This window comes from Theropithecus gelada, chromosome 20 (assembly GCF_003255815.1).
Source record: "Theropithecus gelada isolate Dixy chromosome 20, Tgel_1.0, whole genome shotgun sequence".
In the NCBI taxonomy this organism is placed as follows: domain Eukaryota; kingdom Metazoa; phylum Chordata; class Mammalia; order Primates; family Cercopithecidae; genus Theropithecus; species Theropithecus gelada.
Genome location: NC_037688.1, coordinates 64096911 through 64113039, shown reverse-complemented (window position 1 = coordinate 64113039; position 16129 = coordinate 64096911). Strand labels below are relative to the sequence as shown.

Below are 16129 nucleotides of genomic sequence, written 5' to 3'. Positions count from 1 at the left end.
CCCCCCCCGCCTCCCTACACAGCGCACCTCCCCCCGTCCTCCGCACACAGCGCACCTCCCCCCAACAGAGCACCTCTAGCCACCACCCCACACAGCACAATTCCCCCCACCTCCCACACAGCGCACCTCCCCCCACCGCTTACCTTCCCCTACCACCCTACACAGCGCACTCCCCCAGCCTCCCTTCACAGCGCACCTCCCCCTGCCTCCACCCACAGCGCACTCCCCCAACCACCCCACACAGCGCACCTCCCCCTACCTCCGCACCCCTCACCCTGCACCTCACAAGACAGCACACCTCCCCCACGTCCCCACAGGGCGCACCTCCCCTGCAACACAGGGCACCCCAGAGCCCAGCAGCCGGGCCCTCAACCAGCAGCCTAACGTTGGGTGAGTTGGAGGGTGAGAGAGGGCGAATGGGAATCTGAAGTATGCTTCTCAGAAGCACTGTTTTATAGCGGGAAGGGGTGCAGGCCCACAGGGGTAAAGGTCACACAGCCAAGTCAGACTGAGCCAAGCCCAGAAACTCGGGGGTCCCCATTCCAGCCAGAGTGCTCTACCACCTATGTGCGAGAAAATGCAGGAGAGCCCCTCCAGACCCCCTTCTTCCCAGGTCGGCGAGAGAGGAAAGAAACTCACCTCCCGAGAAGACTGACTCTGAAGTCAGGCAGACCCGGGAGGAAGCCTCCCCTGGGTGACCCTGCTCAAGTCCCCTCATCTCTCTGAGCCTCAGCGTCTTCATCCCTAAGGTGGGGTTATAACATCCCCTCATAGGGCTTCAGTGAGACATATGGCAGATTTGACACCAAAAGCCCAGTGCACAATGCATGGCACACCCGAAGCCCTCAGTGACTGGCCACTCCTCTCCCCCTACCCCAGCCAGACTGCGGACCTCCATGCCGCCTGGCAACTTTCCGCTCCCAAGCCAGATACCAGCCCAGCACTTACTCCTGGGTTGGCTCTGGGAGAATAAGAACTAGTTGTCACTACAGCTGACCTGAGTGAAGCAGTGACACATTCTCCCAGCTTCATGGCGGCCCAGACGCAGGAATAATGACAGCTCCCCTGCCCTGCAGTTTCTAGAGTGAGAGGCAGTCTATGACCACCCTACATGGGTTTTAGGGAGAGCAGGAGACTGCTAGCTGGACCTGGGTGAACGGGCACTTCCGACGGCTGCTGCCCACCCAGAGGGCCACTTCACCACACGTCTCAGTGGCACGGCATGTCCTAGGCCCTGTGCCCCAGGATCACTCTCCTGACGTCCTTCCAGGGACAGCCCCCAGGACATCGGCTCCAAATCACACTGCCATTTTTCTTGTCTTCCCTATTCAAGCTGGATGTCCCATCAGCTGGGCTCAGCTCAGCTCAGCAGGGTGGCATGCAGAGAAAGGGAGGCAGGACCCATAACAAAGCCCCACTCCATACCCCACCAGGCCAGGGTGCGAGTCCCATTTTACAGGCGTGGACAGAGGCTCAGGGGAAGGTACTTGGCCAGAGTCCCACCACTAGACAGTGGCGGAGCCAGTAGTGATTTCAGATCTTTGATTCTTTTCTGAATGCTCTGACAGAGCCGGAAGGCCAGCCTCACTGGTCACCCAGACCCTTCTTTTCCTCTCCCCGAAATCCAATCTATGAACAAGTCCCGCCAGCTGCGCCTCCAAAGGAAATCACCAAGCTGTTTTCTTTGTCTATCCTCTGCCACCATCCTCAGGCTGGGCTGCAGCCTAGGGGCTGAGCCTTCTACCAGGTCTTCCCGCTTGCCAGTCAATGCCCTTCAGCTGATCCCACTTAGCCAGATCCCAGGCCAGCTCTCTACCATGGCCGATGAGGCCGAGGCCTGTGGCCTGCAGCCCTCTCGTCCCTCGTCCCAGCTGCAGTGCCGTGCCTCACTGGCCTTCCCTACAGATCACTCCAGACCCCTTCCTACCTTAGGGGTCTGCACCGGCCACTGGCCTCACTGAAACGCTCTTCCCCTGGTCTCCTGAGGGCTGGGGCCCCTGCACCCTGAACATCTCTGGACACACGTTACCATCTCCGAGCCCTCGCCCATCGGTTGCAGCCCCCGCCCGCAGTCTCTCTCCAACTCACTGTACTGTTTCCTTCTCCTGACCGCTACTGCCACCTCAACTGATCTTCCTTTCCTTGTTTGCTGAGCACTTCCCTGCCACGCTCACCCAGCTCTGGCCTCTAGACCGTGAGTGCAATGATGGGGATCACATGGGCTTCATCTGCTCCATGTCCAGCACTCAGCACAGAGCTCCACTGAACCCCAGCAGGGCCCCAGCCTGCCAACCTCTCACTCTCTGGCCTCATGATCCTCGCACCCTCCTCCCTCCTGAGAGAGCTTCTCAGGCCTGGCTTGGACATTTCCCAGTCAGAGGGGATCTGAAAACCAGGCCTGAGAGAGGCCACTACCACCCCTCACCTCTGCCTCTTGCCCCTGTTCCTAACAGCCCCTCGAGGGCATGGTCCACCGCTGGCAAGAGCTCGCTGGAATGTGTCCTCGGTGATTAATCCTTAGGACACCACACCAGTCCAGGGCTGAGACAAAGGTTCAGGCAGCTTATCTCACGGGTCAGCTCTCTAGGAGGGAGGCAAGCGCCCCTTTCAGAAGGAAGGAAATTAGCTCAGCACAAATTGTGCTGTGGAGGGAGCCAGCTGCAGGCTGGGGCTGCCTCTGGGGCCTGGACACACTTGGTTCTCCTGCTCCACTCCTCATGCTGGAGGCGAGGGGAGGCGTCGGGAGGTTGAGCGTGCCACCTCCTTGCAGAGCCCTAGCCCCAAACTTACCGTCCACTTCCTGGTTTCAGAAGCTTCCGTTTTGCCTGACTCGCGATCAATCTCTTCTTGCAAGGCCTTTCGCCTCACCTGAGCAAGAAGGATAACAGAAGAGGGCCATCAGACACAGAGATTTTCTTTCAAGTTTAAAACCCAGGACAGAGATGGGGCTGGGGGAACGGAGCATGGGAGGAACTAGCGCAGCTTGACTCTGCTACAAATGATAGGAAGCTACTATCAAAATATTCTCTTAGCATCTCAAGAGCTGTAGCCCCCTGGCCTATACTGGGCAGGCTCATTTATCCTCTTTAGCCTCTTAAGAATGAATTTTCCTAGAAACTGAGGCTTAATCACCTTCACCATTAGAACAGTTTTTGTTTGTAGCAGCCATGTGAGATGGAGACTTTCCCAAAATGCAACGCCAAAGCACCGCCTTCTTGTGCAGAGGACACCATAGTTAACTTTTGTGACAGTGAAAGTGTTTTCTACAAAGAAAACAGGCTGTGGAGTCAGGCAGAGGGTGGTCTGTATGTATATATGTATTTACTGAGACAGAGTCTTGCTCCATCACCCAGGCTGGAGTATAGTGGTGCGATCGCGGTTCACTACAACCTCTGCCTCGCAGGCTCAAGCGATTCTTCCGCCTCAGCCTCCCAGTAGCTGGGACTACAGGTGTGCGCCACTGCACCTGGCTAATTTTTATATTTTTAGTAGAGAGATGATTTCGCCATGCTGGCCAGGCTGGTCTCGAACTCCTGGCCTCAAGCAATCCACCCGTCTTGGCCTCCCCAAGTGCTGGGATTACAGGCATGAACCACGTGCCTATCCAGAGGCTAGTTTGAATCCCCGCACTGCCATTAACTAGCTGTGTGGCCTTGGGTAAGTCACTTAACCTTTCTAAACACTGGTCTATTTATCCACAATAGATGGACCTATCAGCTACCTTGACGAGTAAATAAGAAAAACAAGGGTAAATAAGAAAAATATCTATGTAGATATCTAAGAAGAATATCTACGTATATATCCAGTAGAGCACCTGGTTCCATCTCATACGTGGTTGCCAGCATGGCTCAAGGCCGCCACTGGAGCACCAATTAATTGCTGCTATTTATTACGCACAGATATGAGGCCGGCCACTGCCGACTGCCTCACAAACATGGCCTCACTTGGTTTTCACAGCAGCCTGTGACGGTCCATGCTGTCATGAGCCCCACTTCACAGACGGGGAAAACGAGGGTCGGTGAGATCAGTGCCTGCCCAGGTCCCCCGGTCAGTAATGGTCTAACACCAGGCCCATATGGCTACCCCTATGTCCTGCCAGGCCTCAGGGTCCAGGATCATAAAAATCCCCCAATTTGCTGGGCACAGTGGCTCACGCCTGTAGTCCCAGCACTTTGGGAGGCTGAGGCGGGTGGATCACCAGGTCAGGAAATCGAGACCATCCTGGCTAACATGGTGAAACCCCGTCTCTACTAAAAATACAAAAAAAAAATAGCTGGGCGTGGTGGCGGGCGACTGTAGTCTCAGCTGCTCGGGAGGCTGAGGCAGGAGAATGGCGTGAACCCGGGAGGCGGAGCTTGCAGTGATCCGAGATCATACCACTGCACTCCAGCCTGGGCGACAGGGCAAGACTCCGTCTCAAAAAAAAAAAAAAATCCCCTAAGGCCAAAAAGTCCAGTTCCCGCAGGGATGCATTTGCCAGGGAATCTGGGCACGACAGAAGCAGAAGCTGATTCACAACAAAACTTCTCCTCTGAATGCTCCTGAATTAGCCCAGGGGGTGGCAGCATGTGGGCCTGGCTGAGCATGTGTCACCTGCCCAGCTGCAGGGTCTTAGGGACATGTCCCCCACATCCTGCAGCAAGTAACAGGGAATGGCCAGTCGGGCCTCTCGGCCACGGCCACGGCAGCCAGAAGGGCCCCCAGCGTGAGGATGGGGAAAGCACGCATTCCCTGCCCGGGAGGTGTGCGCTGGCGGTTAGCCCAGTGGCCTCTGGAGTCCCTGGTGCCCCTGAGACCAGGATCACATAGCCAGTCTGGCAGGCGGCAAGTGAGACTCCAGGGGTGGCAGGAGGCAGTGGGAGGGGCCTGAGGAGGGTCTGGGCTATACCTGGTCTATGTGCGCTTCGTCCATGTTGCCTTTCTTTTCCAACACCACCTCTAAGTCCGTGTCTGTTTCCTGCAGGAGAGGGCAGAGCTGGGTAAGGTTCAAATTTACAATGAATGGCCTCTGCCCCTGCACCCAGCGGGGTGAGCCCATGACAAAGTCCAGAAAAGACCTCAGACCATGGCATCTAGAAACATCTCATAGTCAGCAAAGTCCTTCCCATCCCTTCTCTTCCACAATTCTCCTGCAGAACAGTAGTATTAACCTATTTGACAGATGAAGAAACTGAGGCTCAGACAGGTAAAGTGACTACAAGGTTATCCCATGGCTCAGGGACCTGGTGATTCTAACCCACATCTCCCGACCCAGGGCTTTGTGTCCAACCTTTCCCACTACACACGTCACTTACCTCCTATGGTGACACCAAACTAGAGGAGAGAGGCCGAAGACCACACTAACATGCACCACGCTCTCCCACCCGCCTTGGCCCTGAAGACACCCTCCAACAGCGAGACCTCAGGCCAGCCACTCTCTTGGGGTTCTTCGGTAATGACAAATGCTGACATTTCATGCGTCCTCACTTGAGAAGTGGGCTCTGCCTGGCACCTAGCGTCACGTGTGTGATGACCCTGGAGGCCCTCTCCATTCCCATCACTCATCCAGGCCCGGAACACATGTGCATTTGCCGGACTGGGTGGGCTGCTGTGGGAGGTACAGTCCCCCTCACAGATGTTAAGCAGAGGGAACTCCCTTTCACTGAGCTCCTGGGAGACGGGATTCTAGAGTCTGATGGTGGCTGGGCCCAAGCTTCTAGGGTTCCTCCCAACTCCAAGTTTCTGAATAAAGGAAGATGCTGGTAAAACCAAGGCTAATGGACTAGTGCAAAGCTGGAGAAATCCCGCAACCAAAGCTAACACCTGGAGGCCTTTGATATGGAGGCCACCCCTCCCCTCCCTTCCCCCTCTAACCAAGCAATGGCTGGTTCAAGGTCACCCAGCAGATTGCTGCAGAGTTGGGAAGAGAATCTGGGGTTTATGCTAATAGAAGACGGTCATTTCTGGGGCTCTACTAATACCTGCTTCTATAAGAGATTACATAGATGATTTCTGAGAAGGGATAAATGCTAACTTCAGAAGCCAGACTAGCTGAGTTTGAATCCCAGCTCCACCTCTTGCCAGCTGCCTGACCTTAGACAAGGTATTAAGTCTCTGGAGCCTCAGTTTCCTGATCTGTTAAATGGGGGTGCCCACAGCAGCTACCTCACTAGACAGGTAGGAGGATGAAATGGGTTGATACATGGCAGTCTGGGCATACAGTAAGCACTCAAGAAATGTCAGCCACCGGCCACACGGAAGGGCTGGACACTGTCTGGAGCAGGACACACACCTTGAAACAAGACACACACCATCTTGTTTCTGCCCACACGTCCGCACACACCTGAGGATGGGAATGGGGGCCTGGCCCTGGAAGGGGCTCAGCTGGGAAAGGCTGTGGGTCTGGGGAGCCCCCAGCCCTCCGGCTCGCCTCAGGTCTCCCTCTCTCACTCCAGGCAGCCTGGCAGGCTGAAGACAGCGGGTGTCTGTGGTTTTCACCAAGCCATCATCTGCTCCTTCCCTCCTGGTAACAGAACTCCAGTTTTCCTCTCAGAAACTGCCTTCCCGCATCTCAGACAGTGTGGTTTAGTTGTGACTGACACCCGCTGCCCTTCATCTCAAGTTTTTCTTTTTTTGAGACAGTCTCACTCTGTCACCCAGGCTGGAATGCAGTGGTGTGATCTTGGACCACTGCAACCTCCACCTCCCAGGTTCAAGCGATTCTCGTGCCTCAGCCTCATGAGTAGCTGGGAATACAGGCGCCTGCCACCATGCCCAGCTAGTTTCTGTATTTTTAGTAGAGACGAGGTTTCACCATGTTGGCCAGGCTGGTCTCGAACTCCTGGCCTCAAGTGATCTGCCTGCCTTGGTCTCCCAAAGTGCTGGAATTATAAGCATGAGCCACCACACCCGGCCACCTTTGGTTTTAGATTAGAGCTTCTGGATAGACTGATCCAACTGAGGCCTGTGACAGTGGCCCTGAGATTTCTGTCATAGTTTTACAGGGGCCACCTTCTTCCTTTGGGGGTGGCTGAACTGCTGGGATGAAAGCCTGGAGCTGCCGGGACCATCAAGCCACGATGTGATGGAAGAGGAGGAGGAGGATGGGCCATAAACCAAGATAGAAAACTACAAAGCCCAGAGCTGAGGAAGTCTCACACAGGCATCTCCTGCTACCCAAATCTATTTGATTTATAAATTTTGTATATGAGCTCTGATGATACTCAGATAGCCACGGGCACTGTTACCTCATGTTACTTGGTTCCTGAGTTTTGGATAGCAAGTGGCAAGAGTTCAGAAAGCGAGGGATTCATCTGTAAAATTAATCCCAGTTAATTCAGACCCTGATGGCAGACAGGGAAAACTTGGCTGGTTTCAGTAGCAAAGGATACCTGCAATTATCGATGATGCTGCATGAGCCCCTGGATCCAGCCATACCTGAAGCTAGTTTAACCATAACCTTTTCAATTGCATATGTCAATAAACTCCCTATTCTGGCTGAAATTAATTTAACCAGGGTTTTAGCTATAAGCATGAGTACTCGTGCATGTGCAAACATGCACACATGCCTACACACCCCTCCCAAGCCCCACCCTTAATTCTCCCATGGCAGAGTCCATTTCTGAAGGAAAACCTACCTCCTTCCAAGGGTCTCCTGCTACCCCACTCTCTTTCCTCTTCTTCTTCTTCCTTTTGAGAGCTGGCTCCTCGATGACTGGCTGCTCTACCTTCTTCTTGGACTTCATCTTTTTCTTTGCAGAGGCCTTAGGGTCATCACTTCTGGGGATGTATTCCGGAGCCTCAACTTTGACTGGCTTCTTTTTACTTCCTTTCCTAGGGCTGCTCTCCATGGACCGGGAGGGCTTGGAGTGGCCTGGGAGGGTGTCTTCCTCCTGGTGGATTTTTTTTTTCTTCTTCACCTTCCCATTGTGTTCTCTGGGGCTCTTCCGCTTCCGTTTCTGCCCCAAGGCTGCCTGTCCCTCATCCTTCTTTCCCACTGAGCAGGTGTCCGCAACATCCCTGGCCTCCCTGGCCTCGCAGAACCAAGGGTCCTGGACTGAGAAGGCTGTGGGATCCCGGGCTCCCTTTTTCTCCTTCTTGTGTTTTTTGAGCTTCTTGCCAACTCTAGTTTCCTCCTCACTCTGTCTAGGGTCTGGGGAGGTTTTCACCCCAGAGGCATGGGACATGGCCAGAGGTGACTTCTTCTTTTTCTTCTCCCCACTGAGGAACTCCAAGTGGCCAAGCACCTGCTTCCTGGGGCTGGGTGACTTCTCTGCCCGTCTGGCATGCAGCATTGTCTCAGGTTCCACATGCCCCTCGCAAAGGGTGCTGAGACCCGTCTTTTTCTTCTTCTTTTTCTTCACTGGAGGCATCTCAGGTGCCTGCCCATGGACCACACTCTTGGAGGGGGATGTGGCTCTTACAGAAGAAACATCAGTCAAGTAATCATCATTGTTTACAACTGAGTATCGAGTCTCTGGTTCTTTGACCACTTTCTTCTTCTTTTTCTTCTCTGGGACCCCAGGGTCTACTTTGTGTGTCTTGGTGATCATTCCTGAAAAAACAAATGGTACCAGTTACCCCTATACCAAGCCATCCTGTGTTCAGTTCTACTAAGCATTGCCAAGAGCCATGTTTCTTTGAGTGGGTGGACTAAGCGTTACGGGATAGGGAAAATGGACATGATTCCTTTAGAGCAAAAAAAGAAATACTATAGAAACAGCATAAATTTTAAATCCAGACAGCCCTAGGTTCAAACCTAAATGGTTCTCTCACCTTAAGTAAATCAGCTAACCTCCCAGAGCCTCAATTTCTTCACCTGGAAAATGGGGGAATATAACACCTCTTTCCTCAAAAGGGTGTTGAAAAGAGTAAATGAGACAACGCATGGAAAGTGCTTGGTACATTGTGAAATCCCTTTTTCTTTTCTTTTTTTTTGTTTTTGAAACCTCCACCTCTGGGTTCAAGTGATTCTCCAGCCTCAGCCTCCCCTGAGTAGCTAGGATAACAGACACCCGCGATCACACCCAGCTGATATATTTTTTTTTTTCCTTTTTAGGAGAGACGGGGTTTCACCATGTTGGCCAGGCTAGTCTCAAACTCCTGACCTCAAGTGATCCGCCTGCTTCAGTCTCCCAAAATGCTGGGATTACAGGCATGAGCCACCTTGCCTGGCCTAGTTTCACTGTTTTTAAAATGTGAAGTTGATTGCCAACACTGAATGAGTCACAGTGATACACAGTACTGAGGGCACCCAGCTTGTCTTGGACAGATATCATGGAAGCACCTGTGAGAAAGGGCTGTGGGGTCCTCAATACCCTTCAGCGTCCAGCTGGACCACTTCTCTCACTCCAGTCCCCAGCCAAGTTCCTGCTGCTCCCTGCACTAGACGTTCCCAGAATCTAGAAGCAAAATACCCCAAAATATCTAACAGGCAGTTAGGATTATGGGAGGGAAAAGAAAAGCTTCTCCATCCTGCAGCCCTCCTCAGCTTCAGAACCTACAGGGTCCACACTGGAGCTGGCTCACTGTTAAGAGCTTCAAAGAGCCAGGCCAGGCCTGAGCTACAGGTCAAGTTCATTCATAACTCACTCCAGGAACACCTTGAAGAGTCAAGGGAATAACTATACTCATTCATTCCTGTCTGCCCTGTTTCCTTGTTTATTTCTAGCATCCTGCTCAGTGCCTGGCACATATCAGGTGCTCAATAAATACTCACTGAATGAATGAATACATGTTAGAGAGACAGAGATGAACAACATAAACCACCACCCATCAAGAAGCAAGTAGGTGTGGAAGGAAATAAGGTTTAATAACAATGATACAAGTGATAAAAGCAAGCGGTAAGGTCAGGGTGGTAGAGGTTGTATAACCTGTCCTACCAGTTGTCAGGAAAATTTCTGAAGAACAACTGCAGGATGGTGCTACTAATCCCTGAGACAAAGGTACTGAAGGCAAGTGGCTGAAGGGACAGGCTTGATTGGACAGATGCTTTGGAGATGTTCACTGAACAGGTGAATATATGGATAAGGTGTGTTTGGGTGGCCGTGCTGACATGGGCGACATAAAGTTAGGAATGTATGGGTGGTGATTAAGCCTTGAACAGAACAAGCCTGAGACAAGACTTCAAAAAATACAGTAGTCCCCGGCCCAATCCCAGGTTTCCCATTCCCTGGTCAACCCTGGTCCCAAAATAGGTGAGCACAGCACACCAAGTTATCTTGAGAGGGAGATCACACGCGTGCAAATTTTATTACAATATACTGTTGTAATTGTTCTATTTTATTACTAGCTAGATTGTTGGTAATCTTTTACTGTACCTAATTTTTTGTGAGACAAGATCTCGCTCTGTTGCCCAGGCTGGAGTGCAGTGGCATGATCTCGGCTCATCGCAACCTCCACCTCCCGGGTTCAAGCAATTTCACACCTCAGCCTCCTGAGTAGCTGGGATTACTGGCATATACCACCACGCCCGGCTAATTTTTGTATTTTTAGTAGGGACGGGGTTTTACTACGTTGGTCAGGCTGGTCTCCAACTCCTGGCCTCAAGTGATCCGCCCACCTCGGCCTCCCAAAGTGCTGGGATTACAGGTGTGAGCCACCGCACCCTGCCCTACTGTGCCTAACTTATAAACTTTGTCACAGGTAGTATACAAAAGAAAAAAACATAGTTATATTTAGGGTTCGGTACTATTTGTGGTTTCAGACATCCACTGGGGGTTTAGGAACGTACTGCCCGGGGATAACGGGGGAGGGGGACTATTGTATTGGCATTTAAATAAGTGGGCAGAGATAAAGGAGCTTGCAAAGAAGGTGCAAACCTTGAAATAGTGTAGTCAAGAAAGCCAAGACGACTTCAGAACAGGGGAGTGGCCAAGAGATCTGGTAAGGACAAAGAATCCAACGGGAGGTTGCGGGTCAACTCTTAATCCCCTTCTCTCCCCACCTCTGCCATTTAGAAAAGTACAGATAGCATCCTCCTCTTGAGCCCTGCGACCAAATGCATTCACTCTTTCAAAGAAAAAGGAAAAGAACATTACAGTGCATGTCCTGCAAACACATATGCTTTCTCCAAAAGCGCTTTTCAATTCCCGCGGCAGCCTTGTGAGGATCATTGTGAATACCCGACCTCACAAGCTCCAGAGACTAATAATTCACTTGCCCTAGGTTCCAAAGCCATCAACTGGAAAACAGGAGATTGGAATTCCGCCCACAGGACTCCGAACCCAGTGCAGCAACACCCCACTCCCCCGTAGGATCACCGGCAGGACGCGCGGGAGCCAGGAAGTGAGATCGGTGCCTCCAGGGCTTCCATGCGCCCAAGCCTCCGCAGCAAACAGACTGGGAGGGATTACGTGGGGTCCCAGGCCCGGCTCTGAGGCGGGAAAACTTTCTGGAGGCGGCGGCCTCAGGCCGGAGCGGGCGCGCACCGACTGAAGGGGTCGGATTTAGGGATGCGGGTGGCCCGCATTTCCCCGACTTCTCCGCCGCGCACTTCCTCTGGTGCAATCTCCAGACCCCGCGCCGGCCCGCCTGCAACGCATCCTGGCACTCACCGGTGGGCGAAATTTCCCCGCCTCCATGTGAGAGCCCGCTCCGCCGCGACCCGGAAGTCCACTTCGAGTCGCCGGCCCACCCTCTCGGGTTCCGGTTTCTTCCGGGTCGCGGCCTCCCGGCTAACGCGGTTACCGTGGAAACCGCGGCCATGGCTGCACCGCGGCAAGTCCCCAGCCACACAGTGCCCCGTAAGCCCAGCTGCTCTACAAACTCGTCGTTCACCCGGACGCCGGTGCCCACCGTGTCTCTCGGTTCCCGCGAGCTGCCTGTCTCGCCGTGGCAGGTCGCCGAGCCGTCAAGCAAGAATCTGTGGGAGCAGATCTGCGACGGTAGGCAGCCCGGGCTGGCCGAGAGGGGCGGGACCCGGGCGGCCGGGTAGGGGCCGCGTTTGAGGAGCGCCCACTGTGCGCCTGGCGGCTGACGGGCGGGGCCGCCGGGCAGTCGCTCCGCGGGCCCGGGCTCCTCATTTTACACACGGGGAAACTGAGGCTCGGAGAGGCTAGCCCGCGGTTACGTAGCGCGGCCTCCAATCGCCATCGGTAGTGAGGTCAAAGGCAAGGGAACGGAGAGGGAAAGCTGAATAAAGAGAACCATGCGGTGTGGACCAGTGGTTCTTAAACTTCGTTTAGTGAACAGAAAAGAATTGCTGGGGCAGGAGCGGGGATCTTGTTAAAAACGTAGGCTCCCAGGCCCCGCCCACAGAGCTTCAACTTGGGATGCAGGGAATCTGCACTTTTTAAAAAAGAGCACCCCAGGTAATCCTAACGTAGGTAGTCGGCGGCCCACACATTCAGTAACCATGGTGTGGACAAACGGTAAGTTTTAGTCCCTTCTTGCTTCAAACCTTCCTTAACGTCCCCAAACGGAGTTGAGCACATCTTCCTTTGTGGCCCTTCTCAGTATTCGTTACTCAGGTTGGGCAAATTATTTAACTTGTTACCCTGTCTGCAAAGTGGGCATAATAATGACACCTATTTCGATGGTGTTAGGAAGATGGAACCAGATAGTCACAAAAAGTGCTTAGTGAACAGCGTGATTTTAGGAGTGCAAAAGGCTTATTGGGAAAAGAAACAAAAACTGCTCGATTTACAGAAGGAGCTGCGTAAGCGCTAGTTCTTAATGAATAATGTTGGCTGGTGGTGGTTTTTTTTTTTTTCCCTCCACTAGACCATAAGCTCCTCAAGTTCAAACACTCAGATTTTTAATTCGTGTGGCCACCATCACTACCTAAGCTGCCTGAAACGGCGCGGTGAAACCCCGTCTCTACTAAAAATACAAAAAAAAAAAAAATTATCCGGGCGTGGTGGTGTGCGCCTGTAATCCCAGCTATTTGGGAGGCTGAGGCAGGGGAATCGCTTGAACCAGGGAGGTGGAGGTTGCAGTGAGCCGAGATCGCGCCACTGCACTCCAGCCTGGGTGACAGAGCGAGACTCCGTCTCAAAAAAAAAGAAAAAAAAAGTGGTTATTTAACATTTGAAATGTGGTTAGTGCAACTGAGGAACTGAATTTCTCGTTGGACCTAATTTATTTATTTATTTTATTTTATTTTTTTGAAAGTGTTGCACTGTTGCCCAGGCTGGAGTGCAGTGGTGCTGTCTGGGTTCACTGCAGCCTCCACCTCCCGGGTTCAAGCGATTCTCCCGCCTCAGCCTCCTGAGTAGCTGGGGTTACAGGCAGCCACCATCATGCCCAGCTAATTTTTTTATTTTTATAGAGAAGGGGTTTCACCATTTTGGCCAGGCTGGTCTCGAACTCCTGACCTCAGGTGATCTACCCGCCTCAGCCTCCCAAAGTGCTAGGATTGCAGGCGTGAGCCACCGGGCCTAGCCCGAACTTAATTTTAATAAATTTAAATAGCCACATTTGGATAGTAGCTACTGTATTGGATAGCGCAGATCAGTAAATGTTTATTGAATGGAAAAAAAGAATGAATGTACCAGTATATGTGATGACTTGAAAGAAGTGGAGAATACAGAGAAGGAAGAGAATAGTAGACTCAGTTGATAGATGCCCTCAAAAGTTGTCTATTTCAACCCCATCCAGTGCTTAAATTCCTTCTCCAACCTTACATCGTGCTGGAAAAATCCCTTTCATTTTGGATGTTCTCTTTGTCACTTTCACCCCTAGGTCCTTACCTCTTGGTGCTATGATTCAGGGAGCTAATCACTCCACCTCAAAGAGTCTACTCAGATATTTGACAGTAGTTATTATGGCTGTCTTTCGCCCAGAGCTTTCACTTCTCCAAGCCAAACAGTGCCTTATGATACAGTTTACTAGAGGATTGTTGGAAAAGTTACTCAGCCTCATCTGTAAAAGACAGATAATTGTTGTACCTACCTCACAGGGCTGTTGTGAGGACCAGGTAAGAATGTATGAAAAGGTGCTTAGCACAGTGCCTGGCATTTAAAAAATAGTCAATAAATGTTCATTATTGTTGACAAAGAAACATGCCTTGTGTTGTGATTTACACATTGAGTTTATTTTGGTCAAATAGGCCTCTAGAGAGAAAGCAAAGACAAAGGGTTTTGGTGTTCTCTGAAAAGCAAGTGAATTGATGCCACTTATAAAATGATAGAGTTACAGAATGAGGTCAGGCATGGTGGCTCACGCCTGTAATCCCAGCACTTTGGGAGGCCGAGGCGGGTGGATCACCTGAGGTCAGGAGTTGGAGACCAGCCTGGCCAACATGGTGAAACCGTGTCTCTACTAAAAATAACAAAAAATAAGTCGGGCGTGGTGGTGGGTAATCCCAGCTACTCGAGAGGCTGAGGCAGAAGAATCGCTTGAACCTGAGAGGCGGAGGTTGCAGCGACCTGAAATTGTGCCACTGGACTCCAGCCTGGGCGACAGAGTGAGACTCCATCTGAAAAAAAAAAAAAAAAAAAATTCAGTGAGGTCAAGGTCAACATTGGCAAACTATACACATGGGCACTGTGATGATTATTATAACCTAGATGGATAAACCCAATTCTTAAACATCTGACAAGTGCAGTTTTCTATAACATGTGGGAAATTCAGTTTCTCACAACAAACATGAAAAAACAGGCTTTGTAGTAATCCTATCTTTGAGGTTAAGTACTACATTCTATTAAGATAATCTCCATTTAAGCGACAAATTATCATAGCAAACACACCTGCCAGAAACTCAATTTCATGAAGACAAAATGCAAAGTCAGTAAATAACTTACACAGACCTTAACCAACCTGACTAGTGCTCTTTTGTATGTATGTGCATGCTCACCATTATAACATATTTGTAAATATTCTTCAGTTTTCGCCCTCATCTTTCCAGTGCCAACTGAGTTTTGTATTCGAAAAAGCACTTGTGTTAGTGTCAATAAACTTCTTCCCTGCCAACTCTTCTAATCAAATCTTACAGTAGTTTGTGACTTGCTGTGTTCATGGTTTTAATCAAGACAGTCAAAGGATGTTAGGCTTAACAGTTTACTGTTTTGTTTTTTTTTTTTGAGATGAAATCTGACTCTGTCGCCCAGGCTGGATGCAGTGGCGCAATCTCAGCTCACTGCAACCTCTGCCCCCCAGATTCAAGCAATTCTTCTGCCTCAGCCTCCGGAGTAGCTGGGATTACAGGCGCCCGCCACCATGCCTGGCTAATTTTTTGTAGAGATGGGGTTTTGCCATGTTGGCCAGGCCTGACCTCAAGTAGTCTGCCACCCTCCTCTTCCCAAAGTGCTGGGATTACAGGCGTGAGCCACCACGCCCGGCCTTAGTTTCCTATTTTGATATGCTGTGATAGCATCCTCACTACTGTCATTGGTTCATCACTTAATCAATCAAGCACTCTCTGACCTTAGCCCCCAATGCTGTTGTAAAATCTGGTCTTTCGTTTCACCTGCCAGATACTGACATGGATCAGTTGTGAATCAATACTTGTTCCTCCAGCGCAGCCAATGAGCCAGCTGAAGAAAGATGACCCCAACTGGCTCTCGGCACTGCTCAGCAATCAGCATCTCTCAGTGCCTTCTCCCATTGCCTGGTTCTACTAGTCCAAGTTTCTAACACCTCCTGAAATGTTCTGTGATACCTCTTAGCATAGGAGGCATTCACTGAGAAGAGTCAGGCAGTCAGGAGTGGGGAGGGAGTTCGCTAACGCCCATCTGTACACGTGGAAGAAGCTCTCAGCCCACTACTCGCCGCCCAGCTCTCCACCTCTGCTTACCATCCCCTTGCTGTTCCAGGATCCTGCTCTATCGCTCACCTCCTCTACTATGCCTTTAACTTCTCTACTAGCTTTTTCCTCCAAACACCCCTGGCCTGTCCTCTCAGGAAGAAACCTCCACCTTGACCCTATATCCTCTTCCAGCTCCTATCAGTCTCTCCTCCCCTCTCAGCAAGCTTCTGGAAAGAACACACTGCTCTTGCTCTTGTCCACACCACTTTCATTCTCATTCCCTTATCAACCCAGGGCAGACCAGCTTCTTCCTCATTTCTCCCAAGAAATTGTTCTTAAGCGTTGAGCCAACTTGTATCTACCAGGGCTGGGAACTGTTTTCAGTGCTGGGCCAGGCGTGACTGCAGGCACTGTTTTAGACGTCAACAACTTATCTCCATCTCCACAAATGTTACCATCGTT

General features: G+C 51.4%; 2 protein-coding genes across 9 annotated transcripts in view; one reads left to right on the top strand and one right to left on the bottom strand.

The window, feature by feature from the left end:
• Positions 1-11605, bottom strand: part of KNOP1 (lysine rich nucleolar protein 1) — a 13294-nt gene extending 1689 nt beyond the window's left edge. Inside the window, exons 1-4 of one of the 5 annotated variants that reach the window (XM_025369695.1) lie at positions 11535-11605; positions 7617-8533; positions 4889-4957; positions 2791-2868 (exon numbers count right to left, since the gene is read on the bottom strand). In XM_025369695.1, the coding sequence (XP_025225480.1) occupies positions 2791-2868; positions 4889-4957; positions 7617-8531 (1062 nt within the window). In that variant the 5' untranslated portion in view covers positions 8532-8533; positions 11535-11605. Of the gene's footprint in view, positions 1-2790; positions 2869-4888; positions 4958-7616; positions 8534-11140 lie in introns of all 5 variants that reach the window. The other 4 variants (XM_025369698.1, XM_025369697.1, XM_025369699.1 and 1 more) reach the window with 4 other exon arrangements.
• Positions 11606-11638: 33 nt separating this feature from the next.
• The window catches only part of IQCK (IQ motif containing K), a 138002-nt gene continuing 133511 nt past the window's right edge, over positions 11639-16129 (top strand). For 2 of the 4 annotated variants that reach the window (XM_025369493.1, XM_025369492.1), the window contains exon 1: positions 11639-11864. In XM_025369493.1, coding sequence (XP_025225278.1) covers positions 11684-11864 — 181 coding nt within the window. In that variant the 5' untranslated portion in view covers positions 11639-11683. The remainder of the gene's footprint in view (positions 11865-16129) is intronic. The other 2 variants (XM_025369494.1, XM_025369495.1) reach the window with 2 other exon arrangements.